The following is a 23,663-nucleotide window of genomic DNA, read 5'->3' as shown; positions in this document are numbered from 1 at the left end:
TTGTCAAAGTTAGTCCCTCTTAGTCTTACAAACAACTCATGACTTGTGTAGACCCTTTGAGTAAAACTGTTATTTAAAAATGTAGCTGTTAAATGTTAGTCCAAACAGAGAATACACAGATACATACATACTGTAAGTACATTCCTACCTCACTGTCATCGTCATCCTCACTCTAATGAAAATGAAAAACAAAATAAGTATTCATAATACTAATTACGTCATTCTGTAAACATGTAATTAGAATAATCAAAATATTCTGCCCAAAAAAATTATTTGCTTTTATGTTAAATGCTTAATTATAGATTTGGTATGAGGAATGTGTCTGCAGTCAATGTGATGTAAAACCCAACATCTAATGGTGCAACTATTTAGTATCAACAAGGTAGTCTAGTACCTTATATACTGTAGTTAGTATATTGCAAAAGTAGATCACAAAGGGGCAGTATTGTGCACATAATGCCATTTTTTAAGCACAACTAAGTAATTATGTTACATTCAGTTTTTTTTTTTTACAAAAATGTTGTGTATATATCAAAAATGACTTAAAACAAATGATACTTCATAATTTGATGCCTTGAAATTGGCCCTCTGTCTCTTTAAGAAGTTCCTGTTCTTTCCAACACTAGGCCTTCAGCACTTCTGGACAGATACCTCTCCGTTATGCCGTTTACAACAGTTCTAAGGAGCATTGCACTGACAAGTAGTTTAAGTATGCCGAGCTCAGAGGATTTACAGTTCTTTTGCATTCATAGATCCTCTAATAAAGAACCAGAGGGCCTTTTATTCTCGCTTAGGTATTTTAATCATTAGAAAAAAACAAAAACAAATTTAATCTAACTCTGAATTGGCAGATATGGCCCAAAAGAAAACTAGAATCCATTTAGGAGAGCAAAAGCTAGATTATAAAGTATACAGTTGATTTATTGTTGGGACAAATACAGAGAAACAAAAATATACAACATTAGCCCAGATGATCTTGGTCAGAATTTTAACTGTTCAGATTTTTTTTTCACATTTAAAACCCCGGCACTCCGGGCAATTTTAACATCTTTCATTGCATAAGATTTCACAAATAGATTTTCAGCCAAAACAGCAAAGTTTGTGTAACAGAGGGGCACATATGATGGAAGATCTTTAGGAATGTGGCTGAGGTGTGGCCCCTAGTTATTTCTCCTTGAGGGAGAGACACAGGTTTGAATTTTCACACCGTGATTAAATTAGGTGTCCTTTTCAAAGAAAAGGCTCCCTTCTCTGCAGCCCCCTCCATTAACAGCCGACTCTCCGGGGTCTCCGAGATTTGAATCGCACAGCGAGGTGTTTGCGCTGGCCCGTTGTCGGCCTGAAGCGGCTACAGAATGAGATCCATTCCACACGACTCCCTGATTGTTGTTACAGTAACTCATACAATGTGAGCACGGAGAAAGCTGCGATGACGTCTCTGGGAATACAAACCGGCCCTTCGGCCAGAAAACGAGCCAGATTTCACAAGATTGCAGATGAAACCACTGAAAATGGCTTGTTAACACCGTTTCACGGAGCTGAGGAAGCACACACTAAACAAGAAGGGCGATGGAGCAATGAACAACGCTTACGTCTGTTATCATTTTCCCCCTGGTCTTGTTTCTTTCCCTGTGGTTGGCCCTCTTCTGTTTCTGTTGCAGCACGCGCTCTCTCGTTGTGCGGTACTCCAGGGCGAACTCACTCAGGATCTTGCTGAAGCGATGTATGCTAACCTCTCGTACGGCGTAGATAGGATGCCCCAGGAACAACAGAAACGCGTGGAACCTGCGGATTTGCGTGGACGACAGAGATGTCCATCAATTGTGTGGAATTACAACACAAACGTTGATGCGTTTTATTGGTATTTTATGTGAAAGACCGACACAAAATATCTCATAAATGTGAAGTGGGTGGAAAATGAGAGCATTAATCATTAATCATCGTAACTACGAACACCTTTTCACTGACAGTTGAAAAGGTTTTCACATTTTTACATGTAAGGAAGTCTGGAAAAATATGCGTGATATTATCAATTTATAATTCAAACTGGAATAAAATACGCTCTTCAGTATTCAGGCATACCTGTTGATTATTCTGCGATGCACTATTTTCAGAATTATAATTCTCTCTGCGCAGTCTTTAAGGAAGTCTGACATTTTCTGCTTCAAAGCTGGTTTCATTTCATGTTTAGCGATGACTTTTAGGTGATCCCATGATGCTTTGCACCTGCGCTCCATCTGGGCCAAATTGTCTTGAAGCTGGTCAAAATCCACCTGAGGAAAAACAAACAAACAAAAAAAAAAAAAAAAAAAAAAACTGGTGAGGAGTCGTTTTAGTGTATATGACAGATATTAGAGAACATAATGAGTTTTTAACCTTGGTCAAGCGGGTGATGGCTCCTATTTCAGAGTAGAGGTCGGTGCTGTCTGGAAACTTTTCCACCACAATGGCGCAGGCGTGGTGTAACAGGGACTGCTTATGAACCGTGTCCTTCACCTCCGGGACTTTTTCCAAATAACTCAGCTCAAAGCCTTTGGCCTACAGACCCATAAAGACACAAATAACACTGAGAATGTGGCTGGAATTAGTTCGGTGAAGTCGAGCACCAGATGGAAGTGAATTTCCCATCCGGCACAGCTAGAAAAATGGGGGCCGATTGGAGATACGCAGATTAATTAGATTGCTAGTATCAAAAACCGCGATCTGCTTAAGGCCCGAGTGTTTGTTCTCTCTACACAACAAAGCAAAAACGGGTCCAGAATGCATCACGAAAGACATAATACCAACAGGATTTTCCTTGTTCTGCAGCCAGCTTTAAATGGCTTACTGCAAAAGTATAAATGCAGCCATTATTTACGGGAAACTTCTCGTTTTGATGTTGATGACTTATGTTTCCCCTTTTGGATGTTTGCCTTCAGTGATCCCAGAGGCTCATACATGCAGAGTACTCCCACAGAGGCGCAGATGGGCTCACAGGAACAAAGGAAAATCTCACGTTGTGACAAAGTGAGAGGGAAAAAAAACCCATAGTTCACACACACAGGCAATCCAGATGAAAATGAACTTCCAAAAAAAATAAATAAATAAATAAATAAACAAATTACACAACTCTCCCTCCCCTTCTTCCTTCTCAGCAGATGGAGCCAGACTCAACAGAAGCTGCTGCAGTCAGGCAGCGAACTCATTCACACACACGCACGCACGCTCCAGAGTTATTAATCCCAAAATAATGGGTTTGACTGAAAGTATATGGTAGGAATGTTAACTGAAATTGAGTACACAGAAGGACGACTAGAGAAACACTAGTATTATCAGAAGCATCCCTTGGATTGTTTTCCTTACGTTTGAGCCATTGAGGAAGTTCCCAATGGCCAGCAGGGTGGTGAGGATGTATCTGAGGGTCTTGTTTTTCTCAAGTTGGTCCATTCCTTCCTTTAGGTCCTGCAATGGCTCTGCCACTTCCTAAAAAATGCAGGAAAAAGAAATTCACGAGTACGAAAAGAACTTACAGCGCTAACGTACAGAAAGAAAGAAAGAAAGAAAGAAAGAAAGAAAGAAAGAAAGAAAGAAAGAAAGAAAGAAAGAAAGAAAGAAAGAAAGAAAGAAAGAAAGGAATCCAGGTTGCGACAGAAAAATGCCGTGTGTTTTAGAGAGAAAAACCTAAACTTGTTCAGCTGAATGCCTGTTTCATCTGCCCCGGATTAGGGGGAGCAGGAATGTGTCCGACCTTCTCAATAAGCTCGTAGTCCATCTTGAAGGCCCACAGCTGCAGGCGCGCTGACAGCTCCGTGATGGAGGAGAGGGTGAGCAGGAACTGCTCGGCGCTGCCCAGAGGAACGTCAGGGTTCATCAGCTGAGCCTCCTGGATCCTCTGCTTCTCCTCCTCTGTGGGGATCATCGTGAGGATTTTCTAGTGCAGAGGAGACGTTCAAACTTATGCAAAATTTGTCTCTTGTCTGTCTGGATGAAATCTTGGCATGACATGTCAGAGGAGTCGGTGGGAAACATTGATTCTGATATTTCTTAAAGCCGTTTCCTGCTTTCCCACTGAACTTTTGCCCCTGCTTTTGTTTTCTTACTGCAAATACCTCCAGAGGGGAAAAAAAACCCGATGGAGATGAATCTTCCTGTCTCCTACAAATGAACTCAGGTTATGTAATACCAAAAGTATGAGGTCTCTGTTACCTGCGACTGTAAACTGCAGCAGATTCTCTACATTTTGTTTTTGAGATGACCTAAAAATAACCTTTTTTATAATTTCTCTTTTTAAATATATTAAAAAAGATAACAATGTGAAATATCACAACAGAAAGCTTGACGGTTATTCTTAATGAGACCCATTCACAGTTTGAAACCCACTTACACTACATTCAGAATACATGCGAGTTTTGATGCAACTAATTAAAGCTTACCTCAATGCCTTCCTTGTTTAGTGCATACTCATCAAAATTGAGAATAGCTGTCTTGATTGTGCGTGGAGGGGGCAAGACAGTCAACCCGATATTTATGGCGTTGCTGCGCTTCGAGTCCAGGACAATGATTTCCTGTCGTTTGCCTTCAACCGATGCTTTCTGGGAGATGTAAAGAGAAGAAGAAGAAGAAGAAGAAGAAGAAGAAGAAGAAGAAGAAAACAGTGTGAGTCGACTGCTTGTAGAATCCCCTACTGCTCTTTACAAATGATCAATTTTTGTTAATGTAGTTTTGATTATCTATCACAGCTTCACTAACAATTTCTGCTGTCAGTTTTGTAGTAATTTTTAATGACCAATTCTTTCACAACTCTCCATTACCATGTCCAAATCCAGGGTTTAATCTGGTTTATTGCTATGCAAAACAACCAACAATTATTTTACGCAGCATTGCTATTTCAGTTCCCAAAGAGGAAACCCACCAGATCTTAATTCGACATAGCATCACTGTGGCATTTTAAATTGCATGATGTTTCTGAGTAATTTAAATTATTTGAAAAGCATACCTTTGTCACTGACAACTCCTTGGATTTGGTCTCAAACAGCTGCTCCAGTTTAGACGTGTCCAGTTTAACCGGCTCCAGTTTGGACCACAGGGACTCCTTGCAGAACTTGTGATTCTTGCGCTGCCAGTCCACAGGACGCACCTCGTTCCAGAAGAGACGGATGGTCTTCTTCTTCTTCTGGAAGAGAGGGGCGTCCCCTCGACCCAGCTGAGGAGAGGGCGGTGGTATGGGAGCCATAAACGGAGGCGGTGGAGGCATCATCCTGCCCGGGATGGGAGGAGGCGGGGGACATCCGAACAAAGGCGGAGGTGGTGGGAGGGCAGAACTGCACGGCGGAGAAGGTGAGTTGATCACGCCCTCCAAATCCAAAATGTCCATGTCGTCCTCGTCTCTGAGATCTGTGAAGTCCATTTCCTTGATGCGCAGCTCCCTGGGGGACGCCATCAGCTGATCCCAGATGTGATCCGACTCTTTCTTCGGGGCTGAGCCGGACGATTTGTCAGCCTGCTGTTGCTCTTTGGGAGCCTCCATCTCCAGCGCACACGTCAGACCCTTGACTAAGTCCCCAAATCTCTCCGCCACCGCCCTGACGTTGCCGTGGTTGTCCAGGTTGCCCACCTCTAATTTTTTTACGCAGTCCTCTCTCGCCTGCCTATTCGCCTCCAGTGTGGAGATCCGGCTGGCCAAACTGGCCACAGGGTCACTCTCATCCGTTTCCTTTTCACATTCACATCGTTCCTTCTCTGACTCTCCGCCGTCCCTGTCATCCTCTGAGACGGCCTTCTGGGCGTAGAGCATGTCCAGCATGAAGCGCTTGTTGTTGAGAATCTTCTTGCATTGGTCATTCACATCCGCGTCCTTTAAACAGTGAGTCCATTGGCCTGTTGATTGGAAAACAAATATACTGTTGTTATTTAGAGCAACATAAAAAAAATATTCATACCCCATGATCTTTTTTATGGTTTGTCAAATCAATATTAGATTGTTTGTGATAGACCAAAAAACTAAGTACTAAAGGTTACAAGGTTTAAATTTTTATTTTTTTCAAAAGACCAAGTGCCTTCAAGAGTTACCAAAATAGCATATAAAATATTATTTAGTGTAAAACGAGACTGGCGCAAACACAAACCTACAAAGTCACAGCACAGAGGAGTAAGTCCAGGTTCGCTACCTGAGTCAGTGTCTTTAGTTAGCTTCTGCTCTCGCTCCTCCCTCTCCAGAGTGCTGCTTGTGGAAGAGATGCTGGATGCAGAGCAGTTGTCTTTTTCATTCACTTCCTCGTTCTGTCTCTCTTTCTCGCTCAGCATCACGCTGTCCTCCACCTCTCCATCTGCAGGCTGTAATTTCTCCTCTAACTCCACCTCCACACCAACATCCTGCTCTCCAACCTCTGGTCCATCTGCCACCTCTGCCTCCTCAGCTCCAACCTCGCCAACAATCCGCTCCTGTCCTGTGAGAATCTCCTGCTCTTGTTTCTCTTCATTCTCTTTCCCCGACTTCTCTCTCTCATCAAGCTGCGCTGCGCCATTCTTGCCACTCTGCGTCGTAGCAAAAATCCCTGCATCCGCACACGTCTTTGTCTCAGTTTTGCTATTTGCTGTTTGGGCCGAGTCTGATGCTGGTGGTTCAGGTGCTGGACTCTTGGTTCTAATCTGTGGGGTGAGGTTTGGACTTGATATGTTTTCTGTTCCTGGAAAGAAATCAGAATGTAGAATTAGCTCAAGTACTAACCTTTTTATTCATAATTTGTGACAATATGGACAAATGGTCATTTTGAGCCAGAAGCTGCTAAATGAAACTGATTTCAGATCTTTTTTTTTTTTCAAACTTTCTTTGGAATATCACATGATATCCTTCAGTTTTTATCTCCAAAAGCCGGTACAATGCCAGTCAGGTCGTAACCCATGCTCATCAGTGGTACGACCTTTTTATTGATGCATTTGAACCCATTTTTGTTCAAGGTAGCATGTAACATACAGACTGAAAGAATCAGAAAAACAATAATTAGGAGCCCCAAACTGAACTTATTTTTGATTTTCTTAAACCCCAAACGACTCCACATTTTAAACAGAGAGTCAAATGTAAGCATAAACTGCCAATAACATCTTATTAAGTTGTAGGAAAGATGTACACTTTTTATAGACATGAACAAGTTTCTGGCATCATTCTGTCCGGATATTTGACCACTCCTGTTGTCACATTTGGTGTAGTTCATGTAAGCTGGTTAGTTTCCAACCACATGCCTGGAGTCTTAGAATAAGGTTGATATCAAATAACTTTTAGAAGAAGTTTAACACTAATTTGCTTTATACATTTTGCAAGTGTGTTTGGTATTTGAATTCTCCTGTTTGAACCTTCAGACTGGTACAAATTTCAACCATCTCACCCAAACTGTCAATAACCTGGTACCTGCAGAAACACTGTTCAGGGAGACGCAAATTTAGCATGAATGCAATATTGTTTAACCAAGAAGGAAGTGCCTGGTTCAAAGTTTCCTGAAAAGTACAGCTGTTCACGTGAACACGTCAAACGGCTTGCAGAGAACAGCTTACTGGGGAGGTTAGATGAAAACTCAGTGGTTTGACCACAATGTCAAGAGGTTACGCTGGAAGGAGTCCAGGTAAGAAAGCAAGATTTGGTCATTCCCCACCAACTCTTGAGAACCAACAGTAAAAAAAAAAACAAAAAAAAAAACATTTTTTTACCCGACATCTGCTCTGCAGCCATGACCGTCTTTTCCTGTGAGATAGAGGGTGATGCTGTGGAGCAGCGGGAGACTGAGCGGTTGGTCGGAGTTGGACTCAAACACAGCGTGATTTCTGTTCGTCCTCTTGTCGGCACTCGAGGGCGCTCCTGATTGAACTCCTCGGCAGCCAGCCTCTCCACTGCTTTGTACCTTCGAAACAAAATGAAGACTTCATCCGTCTCTGCATACAGCAATCTGATTTCAATTGTACCACTCGTGCCATTTATTCAGTGTGTGTGCAGGTCTATTAGAGTTCGCCCTTGCAAATGAACCTTTTCAGATTCCACTGGTCACATGTAATTTATTTGGATGTTTTGTGAGTTCTCAAAACAAAGTAATGCAAAACTGTGAAGTTGAAGGAATGTGCTGCATGGTTTTCAAGGTATTTTCACAAAACCAAGATCTAAGGAGTTGTGTGGTCAATATTTGTCTTCGGTTCCCGTCACTGCAATACATCAAAATTAAATTGTCCTCAAAAGTCACCCAATTAGTAAACAGAGTCATCCCATTTGTAATTCAATCTCAGCATGAAGAGAACAGTTCTATGAAGGAAACGGAGGATTATTAGCGAGCAGCAGTGAACCAATAGCATCAGGAAGACCAAGAAACACAGCAGACAGTTTAGGGAGAAAGCAGTCCGGAGGTTTAAAGTTGGGTTAGATTACAAAACAATATCCCAAGATTTGAACTTGTCAAAGACAACTTTTCAATCCATCAGCTGAAAAAAATATATGGCACAAATGGACCTCCGCCAAGACAATGAGAATCAGTCCAGAGGCTGATGGTAATTCTGCAGGAGCTTCATGGATCTATAGCTGAGGTGGGGACGTCTTTTGACAGAACTACTAGTATTTGGACACTGCAAAGATCTAAGAAAACCAGTACTTGTAGTCGCAGGTAACAGGCAGCACATGCTGGTTCTTGCTTCATTGTGGTCTGTTTTAAGTTAATTTTAGATTTGTGTTGTGTATAATACTTTATCTTGCCATGATTTTTTATTGACTTTTAAACTGTTTACATGTTCTCAAAGTGCCATTTGGGAATGTACACTGGAAACGATCAAAGGCTACGGATATTATAGTGTTCAGTATTGTTCATGCTTAACATTTGTCCGTATGCAAATACACAAGATTTAAATAAGAGAGCTATTTTTGAAAGGAAGTTATAAAAGAAACCTTCTTCACAGTTTGCCACGAGTCAAGTGGAGGATGCAGTAAACCTTTGGAAGAAGATCCTGGACAGATGAAACTAAAAGTGAACATTCTGGCCTGTATGCAGACAACAATATGCATAATCCTGAACCCTGCAATTGAAGACGGTGGTGGTAGAATCACGCCGTGGTCATTAATGGTATTTTGCTATTTTGAAAACATCAGGCAATAATTACTTTATATAGAAAGACACAAACGAAAAAACATAAAATCAAAATGAAATACATTGAAAAAATTTTGAAAAATGTTTTAAGTTGTATTAGTACTTTTGCTTGTCGCAGTGCAAAAACTGGTATCTTTTAACTGCATAACTAAATTCGGTGTCGTTTAGTCCAGTTATTTATTTCAGAGTGAAATGTTTTCCAGGGAACTATTGCATTAAACACATCCAGCCATTGAAGGAATTACATTTTTGGAAGTATGACAGCCTTACGTAACATTGATTGTATCTGTAAATATTAGCCATTTAGCCCATCTCATTCCAGGAAAATTATGGAAAAATGGAGCCATAATCCCATTAATCACAGACCTGAATGATGACAAATGACATCCACCTTTTTTTTTAAACCGCCGTGAGGAATTTTTGGCAGCTACTCGCTAATGCAGAGTTTCTTTTCTAGGCTTTCTTTCAAATATTTGAGCTGCATGTCGAAGTTCACGGAGTTGAGAACAGGATAGTAACACAGGGAAACAAAAACACAGATCCATTTGAAACAGAAACAAGACAGACTCACCTTTCCTCTCTGACTTGTTTCGCTTCTTCCCTCTTTTCCACATGATCACGACTGAGACAAAAAAAAAAAAGCAACCGAGCTTCACAAAAGGCAATTTGGCACTTGAATGATGTATATATTACTCAGCATGAAGTCTTAGACTGCTATGATGTTAAAGATCTGGAATATGGCTTTACAAAAAGATAAGATGTGACATGTGCAGATAACATATGTGTTTGCAGAGTCGTCCTGTCATGTTTCAGAGTGCAATTATCCTCATAAATAAAACTCAGCTCTTCTCAGGCTCAGGAGAGATTTATGAGCACCTCAGCTGAGCTAAGACAAGAGCCACCTGTAAGACCTAGCTGCCAGTTGCGAAGAAACAGTGGGTGCTCTTCAAGATGGAGCCATGCTGGGTTTTATCTAACAGGCAAGGTGAGACTAACTTGAATCGATTTCTCTCTTCTCTTTCGATCCTCTGCAGACGCTCCTCTCTTTCCAGACGTCTCTTCTCTCTCTCTGCAGCCAGAGATTCTTGATGTTGCCTGTATGAAGATGTCAGCAAGCTCCCGATAGCAGTCCTGCTTGCAAAAATGTAAAGAAAAGGAAAAAAAGAAAAATATGTGAAGGCATTAATAAATATGTAGCGATGAGTGTTCCTTTTATCAAGTGACATCTAATTTCACTGAAGCTACAAAGCGTGTTGACGTGTTCACCTGTCTGACTTGGAGTCAGGTGCGGAGGGCGTTGAGTTACTGAGTTGATGGATGGGCGATGTTGGAGTTGGATGTCTACCGATGCAACTTTTTCTAGAAAGGAAGAAGAAATGAAACAACTCAATGTTGTTTGTCTTTCCTATCTTTTACCAAAATAATAATAATAATGATAATAAAAACATCAGTGACATGATACAAAACCGAGATTTCTGGACAGTTTAGAAATAACGTTCAGTAATTTAATTCAAAAGGTGAAGCTCATGTCTTACATTAGATACTCACAGACTGACATATTTCAAGTTGTGTCTTCTGTTAGTTTTGAGGATTATGGCTTACTGCAAAGCAGACTAAACTCAGTTTCCAGAAATTTGAAACGTTGCCTATTCAACTGTTTGGCTGAAATTTTTAAGGCATGAACTGTGACTGGAGCGCTTCAAGAGCCACCCCACCGAGACTTATCCTGGATATGAGCTTCAGCTTTGGCTTCCCCTGTATCCAAGCTCCTGAGCATCAGGAGAGGGCTGGGGAGTAAAATAACTGGACAGGTTGTTCAGTGGTCCAAAGTTATCTTTTCAGATGAAAGTCAATTTTTCATTTCATGAAAATGAAATTAAGACTCTCTAACATGGAGAAAGAAGCAGAGAGGCACAAAACCCAAGTTGCTTGAGGTTCAGATTAAAATTTCCTCAGTGAGTGATGATTTGAGGATCCGTATCAGTTGTTGTTGGTCTACTGAGTTTTATCAAGTCCAAAGTCAGTGCAGTTGTCAACCAGGAAATCTTAAGGCCCTTAATGTTTTTTTCTATGCTGACAAGCTTTATGGATTTGATTGTCAATGAGGACTGGGGCACCTGCCAACACTGTCAAAAAATACCAATACCCACTTTAATAGCAATGGTATCAGTGAGCTCGGTATTGTCAAGACAGGAAAAAAAAGACACACAAGACCCAACGCTGCAGATTAAAGCAACTTGGGCTTTCGTTTCACCCCAACAAGCTGATGGCAGATCAAAAATAATGCAGTGGTTCATCCAAAAGGGGTTTTGGCAAATTAAAAAGTACATTTAGAATACATGGACAAACTTTACAGCAGGTCGACATTTTTGTAATGAAAAAAAAATCATTTAAATGCTTTTATGTATTCAAATTTCTGAAAATTGAATTCTGGGTTTTCATGAGTCATGATGATCAAAAGTACTCCTGACTTTTGCTTTATGAATCTAATGAATGAAATCAATTAAGCTTTGAATGATATTGTAGTTTACAGAGTAGTTGTTTAGTCACATTGTTTAGTGTTGCAGGTTGAGAAACTAGTGTCAGCATTTCCATATATCCCCGTTACGCCTGACCTGCCGACTCCTGATCTTACCTCTCAGCCCAGCAGGGCTTTCTAGCTGAGTAAGTTGTAGAAGGTGGAGTGTCTGTCAGACTGAAGATGGAAGCAAGAGAAAAGATAAAGTAAGTCAGAGAGAAAAAAGATCAACTGTTAGCCATCCAGTCAAGTTAGTTAGAGAGCAGATGGATCATACAGAGTTTAATGGCCACAAGAAAACAAAGCAGACAGGAAGAACACATCTTTGTCTGTAGATTGAATCAATGAGCTTCTTAGAAAGCAAAAAAAGTACAGCACATAATTACAGTACTATAACGTTACCATCTGTCACTTTGAATTTAAGTGTATTGTTTATAATATGTTTTATATTTGGGAATAATATCAGCTGCAGTGTAACCTGGGATATGCTAAGAAAGTACAAAATCTACTATGACTGGTATTACACCAACGAGTAGATCAGTGGTCAAATTCAACAAATTTTCCCTGGACTGGCTTTAGCTGATACTAATGCATCAAATAGGCTGAAAGACTTGCTTTTAAGTTTACTATGGCTGAGAACATCAATTTTGCTAACAGACCACAGGAAAGAAAATATCTAGATGTCTGTTGTTCTGTTGGATGCAAGTGAACCTAAATGGGTTCAACGTTTTCACTGGCAAGTGTCATGAACTGGGGAGCTAACGCAATATATATTCAGTGTAACTGATCTGGCATTTAAAGTGCTAAACTGTGTAATAATGAGGGCAGATTTTAAATGATAGTGTCATTAGTTGCGCTTTTATGCTTTCTGAAGTTTCACTGGGAGAAATACAGGCTTTAGTGGTGATGTGCTTCACAATGAGTAATGAGCCAGTTGTAATGCAAGTCCCTCATCAAATCTAAAAGACACCTTGAGTCTGGTTTAACTCAACGAACGAAGGCACACGAAAAGGGTTCCAGTCTGACTACTACTGAGCATGTGCAAAGCCTGTCTTTCCAACTATAGCACCAGACAAGAAAACGGTGGCAGAAAGGAACACACCAAGGACTAAAGGTCCTCTTTTTAGGTGCAACGGACACAGGAGAGGCTGTCCTGGTCTTGATGCTGAGAAAGTCTCTCTGCCCTTCAGGGTCACTGGCTTTAACGAGGAGGTTGGTCATACACTTTAAGTTCAAACACATGTTAGGAGTGTCTGCTACCTCTGGAGCCACACTAGGAGGACAAAATACAAGAAAGCAGGAGTCCAAATAGAAGGAGTGAGGCAATCAGACAGGGAAGATGCTAAAAGAAGAAGAAAAAAAGAGGCAATTGCATCCTGCTTGGCTGGCCTCAAATACCTGTGAGAGCCCTGTCTAGAGGGTTCAGTGTCTGGTTGGCTTTCATCATCTGCCTCGGCCTCCTCATCCTCATCCTCCTCTTCTTCCTCTTCCTCTTCTCTGTGGTCAGAGGAGGGGCCGAGGGATGAATGGATGAAAGGGAGGATGTCGGTGGGCAGGAGGCGGGGAGTGGAAATTTGGAAGGAGACAATGCGAAACCGCAGATGGTTTGCCCAGGGGGGGAGACAGCGCACAGAAATGAGACACACAAAACATGCTTGTCAGACAAAAAGCGCCAATAGGCATTAGTACAGAAAAGCAACAAGCAATGGAAGATGTTAGCAGATTGAGAAAATTAGTGGAATGACATTAAAAAAAAAAAAAAAAACAAGCAATGGATTTTTTTACATGCAACAACTCAGGGTACATGTGAATACAATTAAGTAACATACAATATCCCTCAAAAGTACAGACACTAAAAGTTAAAATGCAGGGATTCTGTTACGCAAACAGTGAAACTAAGATAAGACCTGCTTCAAATGTTTTCCCGTCTGTACCATGATAGGTAAGAGGTATTTAAAAAGTCCTACTGTGTTGTGTACAAGGAAATATTAGACAATACTGAGGAAATAAATGTAAACTTTTGAATTTGAATACAGCTTTAAAAATAAAACAAAGCAAAAAAATAAATAAATAAATTTTGTTGATAACCATTCTTAACCTAAAACGGGAAGCACTTAGTCTGATTTACAGCCTAACAAGAGAGAAAAAGTAAATATAAGCAATTAACTTTAATTAGCTATTTAATCCAACAATGATACATTTATTGCATTTACTGTTTTGTTCCAGCTGAATTTTATATGACAAACAGTATGTTATATGAAAGATGAAAACAAAATTGTAAAGAACAAATCTGTTTATCTCGTAAAAATCTGCCCTTTAGGGGTGAGTATACATTTGAGACTCACTTTTATAAAAAAAAATACAAGACTGATGCAATAAAGAGATACACTTTGACAAAATCAACTGATTAGGTTTGATTAAATAACCAGAGATGGAGCAGTAGACAACGTCTTGTCTGGTTTATTTGACAGTGTGGGATCATCACACATAACTCTTCCTCCAGTTTGCTGTTTGGATCCCTCCTGGTTGTCTGGATTTCATTAACAATATGGAAAATTGTGCTCTTCAAAGGGAGCTTGAATTTCCTGTGGTAGGGTGGAAGAGGATAGGCTGGTATCGAATGGCCTGCTGGATTGAATTTAGCAAACCTGAAGACCTGAGTGCAGTCGAGAACACGGGTTGGTATTCTGCTTTGAATTGCTTTAAGATTGTACATTAATGAGACAGACCGTCAAAATCAAAGTGGTTTCTTTTTACTGCACGGTCCAGTAAAAAAAACAAAAGAAAAACAGTTGAATCAGTTTTGAATTCTGAGTGCTTTTAGTAATAAAGGTTCGCTTGATATGAAAACACACGGGGTTGTGTAGTTAAGGTTCAAAGCAGCCTCTCTGAAGTAAATATGACATAAAGCAGAGCATAGATAGATTATATCGTGAGTTTATATTTGGTTCCTGCTGCTATCCGCAGCAGAAAAGAGGCTCTGACATGAAGAAAATTAATATAATCTTACTTTGTAGCAGGAGGCTCCTATTTCATTCTTTAAATTATGATCTCTGGCTGGAGAAAATGCATCTGCTCCAGACTGGACCTATAAATCTGAAAAGTGTACCCATATCGTTCTGGAATATTTTTCACCTTTCCCCTTCTTCTGCTCCTTTTGCCTCACCTTTCGCTGATGTCCTCAACTCGGTGGCCACCAAAGGGAAGGAAACTACTGGAATGGGAGTAAGAGTTGCTTGGAGACGCCGAGCTGGAAGAATGGTCTTTGTTATTCTGCAGCGAATGTCTCCGGCTCCGTCTTCTCTCCAGGCCCCGTCTCTCATTGGTACCACCGACGCTAGCTCTGCGGCGGTCCTTCCTGCCACACGGAGGCAGCTGGGCTTCGTCGTCCCCGTCCTCGTGGCGAAGAATCGTCTGCATCAAAATGTCATTATAGTTTAACAAGGTGACGAAACACTGGCGATGACTCGATACCACTATGCTGAGGTGTGGGTATTTGTCTTCAGCGAGTGACTTCTTACCTCATAGATGTTGAACTGTTCAACAAGATCAAGGTCAGTGCCCTTTCTGCCCAGGTGTCTCCGGGCCGTCGCTTCAATACCTTGTTCCTCAAGACAGTCGACCATGTCGTAGTAGGAGTCCTGATCCGGAAGGGCTGCCAGAGTCTGAGAAAAAAAAAAAAAACACAGTCGGTTTGAAACGAACCACTACATGACATAAACATATTAGGGATATTTGCTGCTTTGTCAGACTTGTTTCTATGAATTTATTTAGCCACATTTATTGCGCACTGAAGTTGAAATAGGAATAGTTGTATCTGTAAGAGTCTTCTGACAGACAAGAAAAGAGCAACAGTACTTAAATTGTTTGAAGTAGTTCACATTAACAGTTGAGGTAAGCTTAATGGTGTCAAAGTAAACAAAGGTTTTATAAAGTTAATATCTTTCATCATAGAGAAATGAATGACAGTCATTTAACAGTTTAAAGTCCTGACTGGTGGTCTCTCCAGGGTGACCAGGCCTCTCGCTCATCTACAGCTGGAGAGGGGCACCAGCACCCCTCCCGACCACAGTGTGATAAGGGTGTGAGGAAATGAATGGATGGAGTTTAAAGTCCTATAAATGAGCTGCCAGAAAATCTTGCTGTTGGAGCATAATGCTGCTCTTCCTCCGCCTGTTGCTGCACACTACCGATCAGCTGACTGAAAGGAGGCCACGTCTCCTGTTGCTCAAATGCAAGAAAACGCAATCCAGAGTTATTTCTAGAGAAAAACAACAGACGGTCATGGTTGTCGAAACTAATGGAGGAGCCCTCATTATTCTTGCCATCTGATGTAATCTGACAGGGGTTGTGCACAGACAAGTCTTATCTCATTACAGAGTGAATGCTTCTTTGCATGAAACACAAACTCTGTCCTCATTTTGATAATTCCTGAAAATGTTAACATTTGATCACAATCTATCACCGGGTGGAGGTAGCAAAGCACACAACATATCAGGAAAATTAATGGTTTACCAATAATAATTAAAGTTGTATTGACGTACCTTATTAATGAGCGTCATGGCAAACACCAGCAGCTCCGTATCCACCCCATCCTTCTCCTCCAGGATTTCCATGACATTTGACCAAAGTTTTTTACCTGTACCACCAATGTCATGCAAGGGTTAATGCACGATGAGACCCAAATAAAAACATCTAATCATTTACAAAGAAGGTGGGGGGGGAAATCTATACCGATCCATCTGTCTGTTACAGGGCAAAAAAAAACAGTCTAAAGACAAGTCCGACCAAGAATTAAAAAATTATATTTTGTAGCTTCAGTCAAAAGACAAAGCATCGGTGACCGTTTTCTGTATTGTGCTCAGCCTTTAAGTCGGTTACTTCTTCTCATCCGGAGCTTGGAGAATCATGTTCAGTCTTCCTCTAACCCTCAGTAGCAATGGTTTCACACGGAGGACAGACTGACGGATATCTGACCCCTCCACACAGAAGGCCAGCCCCGGCTGCTCGCTCACAGGACAATGCTGAGCTTTTAAAGTGAGTTGATAAAACTTACTCATCAGTTAGAAATATATAAAAATGTTTAAGATCTTTTTTTCAAACCAATTATTCGGATTTTGAGGTTTTTTGGCTGTAACAAATCCTCCTTCATCTTCATGGCTTGTAAAATCTTTTAGATTCCTTTTTTTTTAATATTATGTTTTTCTGCGTAAGAAAAACACAAGGGGGGCTTCAACCAAATGTCTTCAGCTTAAGAAAACAATGTATTACTGGACTTTAAGATTTATTACAGATTTTTGGCTCACTCATCATTGTCATGTGTATGCATTGTGTTCCTGCTGCTAAAGCTGCTAAGTACACTCTAAGAAATCAGTCATGTTGTCTATTTGCTACATTTAATACCAGCTGGAGGAAACTCTTAGAATGGACCCGTACTTGATTACTTACTCATACATCTGCCACTGTTCAGACTATCAGCAGCCTGCAGTATCAGTTTCCCTTTTTTAAGGAATTTGTGTACACTTAAACTAAAATGAAAGGAAATTTTAAGGACAAACTATAGATATGTGTCTGACAGTGCGTTCTGTCTACACTTTCTTGCTTTTTTCAATCTTTCTGGCCCCGTACCTCCTTTGGTATCCACAGTGTTCACAGCCTTTATTAGTAGGGCAGCATTGCTTTCTGTGTACTCCACAAACACCAGCAGCAACTTGAGGGACGTCTTCACCACCAGACGAAACTATTAAAAATACAAAGTGGACAGCAGGCACACAATTCAAAGAGGGCAGCTCAATATTGATACATTGATAGCTCTCAAATCAACTTTAGACATTGCTGATATCCATTAATTAGCATTACCTCAACATTCATGAATGCTTTGCGTTATCATTTTGTCTGAGCGCTTTCCTGTCTGGACAGTCATTTTTCATAACTGTGACAGTGTGAACAAAATACTGCATATTTAAGAATATTTGGATACAACACCAATGTGGAAAATATTTAAAATCTGGTGAAAAAAATATACAATTAGACAAACTTTTAAACATCAGTCTTGGCATAACAAGACAGATATTTACATATACTTTAGTTTAAAACAACAAAAAGTCAGGAAAGGATAACGTAATTGCTAATTTCAACAAGCTGAAAGGAAGAATTGACAGAAAAGAAAACAAGAATAGCAATGAGTCACCTGTGATAATATGACAAACAACTCTATGATGGATCTAATAGGGAATTTTCATTAAAAGCAACAAAGAAGAAGCCGAGTTCTCTGCCATAATTCACATAAAATGGGTAGTAAATAAGATCTATGGTTCCTCAAGCAATTTGGCCACAAGGGGGCTGAAGCACCACAATGTCAGGAAAGGATTGAATCCATTTGGACATCGTGATATAATCTGTTTTTAAGTGCTCTGATGAGATTACCTAGGTGAGACTGTTGCGATGACATTACAGAGCTTACAATCTCTGAAGGGAGTGGAGATCTTTTCAGGGCTAATGGTTGCATTCGTTTTTACCTTTGATCCAGCCAAGGTGTAAAGCCACTGGACTGTTTCATTGTGAGATATGAGCCCGTTCATCCCATCCACGTACAGCATTATCTGGCCTAAAGCTACAGAGAGACAAGAGCAGAGGACAGATTAGATTATAAAAAAAAATGTTTGTACAGGCCTTAAAAAGAATGACTCTTTCCTTGACACTTCATGTGAAAGCGATATAAAGGTCTACAAAATATGTAAATCAACTTGAGACTACATACTGTCAGTGTGTGGGAGGCTTCACTAGGAAATGTCAGGCTTCAGAAGAAAACAGATCATAATGTTTATGACCAAAGTTAGATAGGCTAATACCTTTTGTCTAGTAGCAGTGAAAATGCCATTTTGCCTCAGAATGTTAACTTGGAGCAGAAAGATTGTTTGCTGCAATGGCAAATGAGCCTGAAGCTTATTTGGTAGTGTGCTTATTGTAATTTTTCTATTTCAAAGACAATCCTTTACCTTCCTGGCTGACGTCTAGAGAGGTTGTTTTAATATTTTCAACATTACGTTCTTTCCTCATCTAACGAGAAATCTAATGATGGTCATTACGAACAAAACTGTTCAGTATTGGTTTCTCAAGATGACAAGACATGTAAAAAATGTAATCTTTGTCTCAAATAGTATTTGTGAACTGTAATCAGCTTTTTTTATGTTCCCCCTGGAGAAATGGCTTAAAGAAATAAAGAAGACATAAATACTTAAAACCATAGCAGACGCTTGGGATAAAAGTTTATATTTTACAACAGTGCTAGAAATATCTAAGGAAAGAACAAACAGCATGAATGATGCATTAACTAGCTTAAGAGCAAAAAGATTGTATTTAAAGTGTAACATTTTTGGAAGGCCTGTTTTTGGGCTGGAGTTTCAGCTTTGGGGTAAAACACGATGGAAATTCTCTGTAAATCATAGACATGTCTGCAAATACTGACATATTGTAAAATTGGGGTGTTGCAGTAAAAAAAAAAGAAAAAATCTAGATTAAAAATATAGAAGTTCTTAGCTTAATAGCAGCTCAAAGTGAATGACCAAATGAAAGAAACATTTAATGTTCCTCAAAAACAGAACAATGCAATCAGTTCTTACGCAGTTTAAAACGCTTTCTCATGAGACCTCCTGCTAAAAGCCTGCAGTTATGATACATATCCCTCTGCGTTCCTCATGGCGGGTTTGAAAATCATGTATCTGCTGTAGATAAGCCAAAATTCCCAGGTGCAGCTGCTGTGTGTACATCACGCATGAGAGCGAGCCCGGATCCATATCTCTGTGTGTTTACGCATGCTGATGGCTCTCTGGAGCAGCGGCCGCAGAAATTCATCTTTTATCAATAAGGGGTCAGTTCGCCCCAACGTGTCGGACGAAAACGAAAAGGTTCATTCCTGATGCATGCTCTGCAGCGAGGAAAACAAAACTAGATTCGTCGACAAACGAATGCAGGAACAGCTGAGCCTGCATGTTTCTTTTCAAAATCCATACCTGCAATAGGATCGCTGTGCAGACTTTTATCTCCTGCAGGCACCTGTAAAAGGTATCTGCAGAAGTGCTCTGTGGTTTTTGAGGAATGTCCAGAGCAAACAGGAGTGAGAAAACAGAGGTGGCCTTAATGAGGCTTTTAAAAGTGCCATTACACGAAGCTGCTGACAGATGAGACTTTATCTGGTAGCCACAAAATGAAATACCTTTCAGATCATTCTGACATGTTATCATAAGACGTTAGTAAAAAAAAAAAAAAAAAAAAGAAAGAAAATCTGATAGATAGAAAGTGGCTGAATTTCTGACTTAAACATGAAGCCAAGTAAAAGAAAAATGAAAACGAATATATCGTGCTTGGATTTTATTCAGTGAGACGCAAAATATATGCAAACTGTTAGAAACCACAACAGAACCCACATAAACATTACCTTTTTCCTCACATGTCAAAAGTGCTGCTTCATGAAAGCCTTCGTTGCTGGAGGTCACTTATGTACAATTTAATGTAAAGCTCCAAAAACCACATGAAGTTGAACAGTCATGGCGAAATCACACTGCAACGGTTTAAAGTAAACTGGATTGCCCTTCTCTATAAGGATAATATCCACGAGCACAGAGAGGAAATTGTCTATTCACTTTCTAAATGGCTACCAGTGCAGACAGCAGATGGAGTTGGTACACTTTGGCAAACTAACCTGTATCTAATAGTTATTCTGTGTAAGTTGATCTAGGCTATAATGTTTCTTTTTCCTTCAACTCTCCCTGAATTAATAGTTTGTGGAACAACCTTTTACTGCAACGACAGCTGCAAGTGTTAAGATGGAAATTTGTGCCTGGTCTTTTTTTTTTTCCCAAAATAGCCCCAACTGTCAGAATAGATGAAGAGCTTTTGGGAACTTATATTTTCTAAGTCTGTAGAAGCTAAATTGGATTCAGGTTTGGACTTTGATTGGGTTCTTCTAGCCTATGAATGAGCTTTGAGCCCAACCAGTGTAGTTCTGGGTGCACGTTTAAGATCGTGGTCTTAACGATCCTCCAAATTAGAGGATCTTAGGAGAATCTCCAACTTAGTCTCAAGTGTTTTGCAGTCTCTAGTCTAGGTTTTATGTGGATGGCCACGTATTGGTAGGTCAGTAGTTGTTCATTTTCGGACGGTGGGTTGAGCAGTGCACCGTGGGCTGTCCAGCGGTTGTGACATCAGTTTATAACCTAACCGTACTCTAAACTTTTCCACAACTTTAGTCATCATGACGATGATTTGTTCACTAATCTCTTCAATAAATCTCACAGCAACTCTATTCAATCCTCAATGATTCAAGGTAATGTAAAAAGTTTCTACCTAAGGAAACCCAGAAGATCGCTGCGAGTTATTGATACATTGAAGTTTGTCGTTGTAATATGTGTGTGAAAATGTGAGAACGTTTAAGGAGTACCTTTCAGTGACACATAGTAGTTGCATTAATGGAAACGTACAGTTACTGTAACATAAAAACCAAGCTTTTAGGCAAGATGAGCTACATTTTACTGAAACCCAGCTTCAGTGACAGTGTTTAATGAGAAGCTTGCTCTCTTCCTTTCTTGATTGATTGATTTAAAACTTCAAAAGGTAACTGCAGACCTATGAACTGTGGGAGACATAAACTGACCTAGAATTGAGAAAGAACTCCAAGCTTAAACAACCGAGGTCTGATGGAAGTGTTTCTTCTGGGCCTCTCCCTCTCATAAACCACAGCAATTATCTTCCACAGCCTCAGGAATGTGCAGGAAGGGCAGCTCCATGACCACTGCCGAGGTGAGAAGCACACTGAGGTCTGGGAGGCTGGACCATCTCAAGCGAGCAGAGTCAAATGCAGATTCCCAACAAAAAAAAACTCAAAGTTTACCTTTAAAGAATCAGCTAAGCAGTGAAATGTGTTGCTTGCTCTTGCCACTTTGGTTTCTCTTGTATTTTAAATAAAATGGGTCAGCCAAGCTGGCTTGTTAAGGCACAGCACCCATTTTCCCAGGACTTTTGGTTACAGGCCAGTTCTCCATCCAGGCTAATGCAACTTAAATCCCCTTATCTTATTTATTCTGCTTTAGTGAGAAGCTGGACTCACATTTTTAATTTTAGCACTCCATATTTTCAGAAGTTATTTTTGCTTTACGATAAGATCCAGAAAAAAAACAAACAAAAGGTTTTCAGGTATAGTTTGGTTTGGTTATCTTTGTATAATCAGAAGAAAAAGAACTTATGCAGAAGTAAAAGCCGGATTAAACTAACTATGCTGATTTAAAATGTGCATTATTTAATCATTGAGCTAAACAAAGTTTATTAAATGTTCAGAGTAAGAGTTATATACAAACAGAAGAAATTATGACTACTAATTTGTGAAAAGGGTTGCTTGTGGTAATGAACTTATGGAAAAAGTCTCAGTTCTCAGCCCTGGAGTGCTTTATAGTGTTTTCTTAAGCTATATTTCATGGCTTGCCTCTTCATGGGGATTGGCAATAGTGCTGGTTGACCTTCAGGGCTGTTGTTAGCCACATACAGCAATAAAAACCCATGAACACATGAATACTATATAGTTGATCAAATTACAGCTTAACCCTAAGACTTGTAAAAAATAAAAAATAAAAAAAAATACTGAGACACTAGATTGATCTCCTCTGATGCAAAAATAAATAAATAAATAAATAAAAAATATGTAAGTTATGTTCAAAGAGACATTTCCCTTGAATGATTTTAAAAGTTTTTTGTTGTTTGTTTGTTTGGTATTTACTTGGATTCTTTTTTGTTTAATTTCTGAAGTTAGCTAAAGCAGACTTGATGAATAAATTTACCAGTAAATGTCATTTCTGCGCATTGGCATTCACTCTCCAATTTGCAACAAATATTATTAGCTATATTATGTTGGGTCTTGTAGACATTGGGATAGAGAAGATGCTTCGAGAAGTGAAATATCTGAAAGAGAAATTCTGGGTTGTAGTAATTTGAGGTTTACTGACATTAGAATCAAGACTTAACTCAATTCACACATTAATTTTAAGTTTATTGTTTTTGATGGGTATTAATAAAGCTTATGGTTTTAGTCATTTGTTCTTGCATTGTAAACTTTGTACGTATGTATGTTTGTTTTGTAGGCAACGTCCAACTAGATATATATTGCAAATTGGCTAAGGGTGTAAAAGTTTTAGTCCGTTCACACCAAAAACTTGTCACTAAAAAGAACCAGTGAGATCAGAAATTTGCTACAGCAAAATGTCTGAAAGTATATGTAGAGAAGCTTTAACTAGTGTTTGCAGTCACACAATCTAAGGTCAAGAAACAAAGCCAAGAAACGTTATTTGATGATTATGTTGAAAGCTGACACGTTTCCTTTTGTTTCTGACATTTTTCCTCACTGCGTTCAATGCCTCCAGGCTAAGGTCTGATTTAGCATCTGAGGGCCATAAAAAGACAGGTTTACAGCTCGGCTCTTATTGTATATGATCTGGATTAAGACACGGTTGTGGGCTGCCTTCTATTTGTTAGTCAGCTAATCACCCAGACCATTAGAGCCAGACAAAGTGCCTCTGCCAGAGCAATTTCAGTCACCGTGCCGTCTGCCAGACTTGCACTGAGACCCATAAAGTAAAACAACTGGGGGATACTTTCATTTTCAGGCGTGCATGTATTTGGCATCCGATAAAATTTGGTGTAGGCCCCTAATCACAAACACAATCCCCGGAGACAAACAAACAGAGCTAATGGGACATTAGCATTAAGTAAAGCAAGAAAGGCTCTCTGATATTTGGCTGAGTAAGCACCGCAAACATCATGAACGGCAGCGCAGAGGAGGGCAGATTAGTAAAAAAAGAGGGGAAGAAAAAGATTTTTAAAAACTACTTTCTCTACTTCTATCCCCTCTGTTATAAATAGTTGCAAATGTAGAGGTGCTTCTGTCCTAAACAAATGATAAATGTTGCAAAGAAAATAAAGAAATAAATGAACAATGAACAGCTGGGCTCTTTGCCAACAAATGAGCTTCTGCATTCCATCCAAACAGGACAGACTTTGGCAAA

General features: G+C 39.9%; 1 protein-coding gene across 1 annotated transcript in view; it reads right to left on the bottom strand.

Moving 5' to 3' along the window:
- fhod3b (formin homology 2 domain containing 3b) overlaps positions 1 to 23,663 on the bottom strand; it is a 96,566-nt gene that overhangs the window by 6,296 nt on the left and 66,607 nt on the right. The window contains exons 6-25 of the mRNA XM_088013585.1: positions 18,132 to 18,226; positions 17,242 to 17,353; positions 16,158 to 16,252; positions 15,135 to 15,278; positions 14,780 to 15,027; positions 13,012 to 13,110; positions 12,716 to 12,886; positions 11,731 to 11,790; positions 10,362 to 10,454; positions 10,092 to 10,226; positions 9,667 to 9,717; positions 7,681 to 7,871; positions 6,147 to 6,665; positions 4,976 to 5,856; positions 4,413 to 4,571; positions 3,728 to 3,910; positions 3,343 to 3,462; positions 2,377 to 2,538; positions 2,083 to 2,273; positions 1,593 to 1,785 (exon numbers count right to left, since the gene is read on the bottom strand). Coding sequence (XP_087869711.1) covers positions 1,593 to 1,785; positions 2,083 to 2,273; positions 2,377 to 2,538; positions 3,343 to 3,462; positions 3,728 to 3,910; positions 4,413 to 4,571; positions 4,976 to 5,856; positions 6,147 to 6,665; positions 7,681 to 7,871; positions 9,667 to 9,717; positions 10,092 to 10,226; positions 10,362 to 10,454; positions 11,731 to 11,790; positions 12,716 to 12,886; positions 13,012 to 13,110; positions 14,780 to 15,027; positions 15,135 to 15,278; positions 16,158 to 16,252; positions 17,242 to 17,353; positions 18,132 to 18,226 — 3,902 coding nt within the window. The remainder of the gene's footprint in view (positions 1 to 1,592; positions 1,786 to 2,082; positions 2,274 to 2,376; positions 2,539 to 3,342; positions 3,463 to 3,727; positions 3,911 to 4,412; positions 4,572 to 4,975; positions 5,857 to 6,146; positions 6,666 to 7,680; positions 7,872 to 9,666; positions 9,718 to 10,091; positions 10,227 to 10,361; positions 10,455 to 11,730; positions 11,791 to 12,715; positions 12,887 to 13,011; positions 13,111 to 14,779; positions 15,028 to 15,134; positions 15,279 to 16,157; positions 16,253 to 17,241; positions 17,354 to 18,131; positions 18,227 to 23,663) is intronic.

Source organism: Poecilia mexicana, unplaced genomic scaffold (genome assembly GCF_051168715.1).
Source record: "Poecilia mexicana isolate PSO_F unplaced genomic scaffold, ASM5116871v1 scaffold_16, whole genome shotgun sequence".
Lineage (NCBI taxonomy): Eukaryota > Metazoa > Chordata > Actinopteri > Cyprinodontiformes > Poeciliidae > Poecilia > Poecilia mexicana.
Note: the sequence above shows the minus strand (reverse complement) of the source record. Positions and strands in the feature narration are given on the sequence as shown.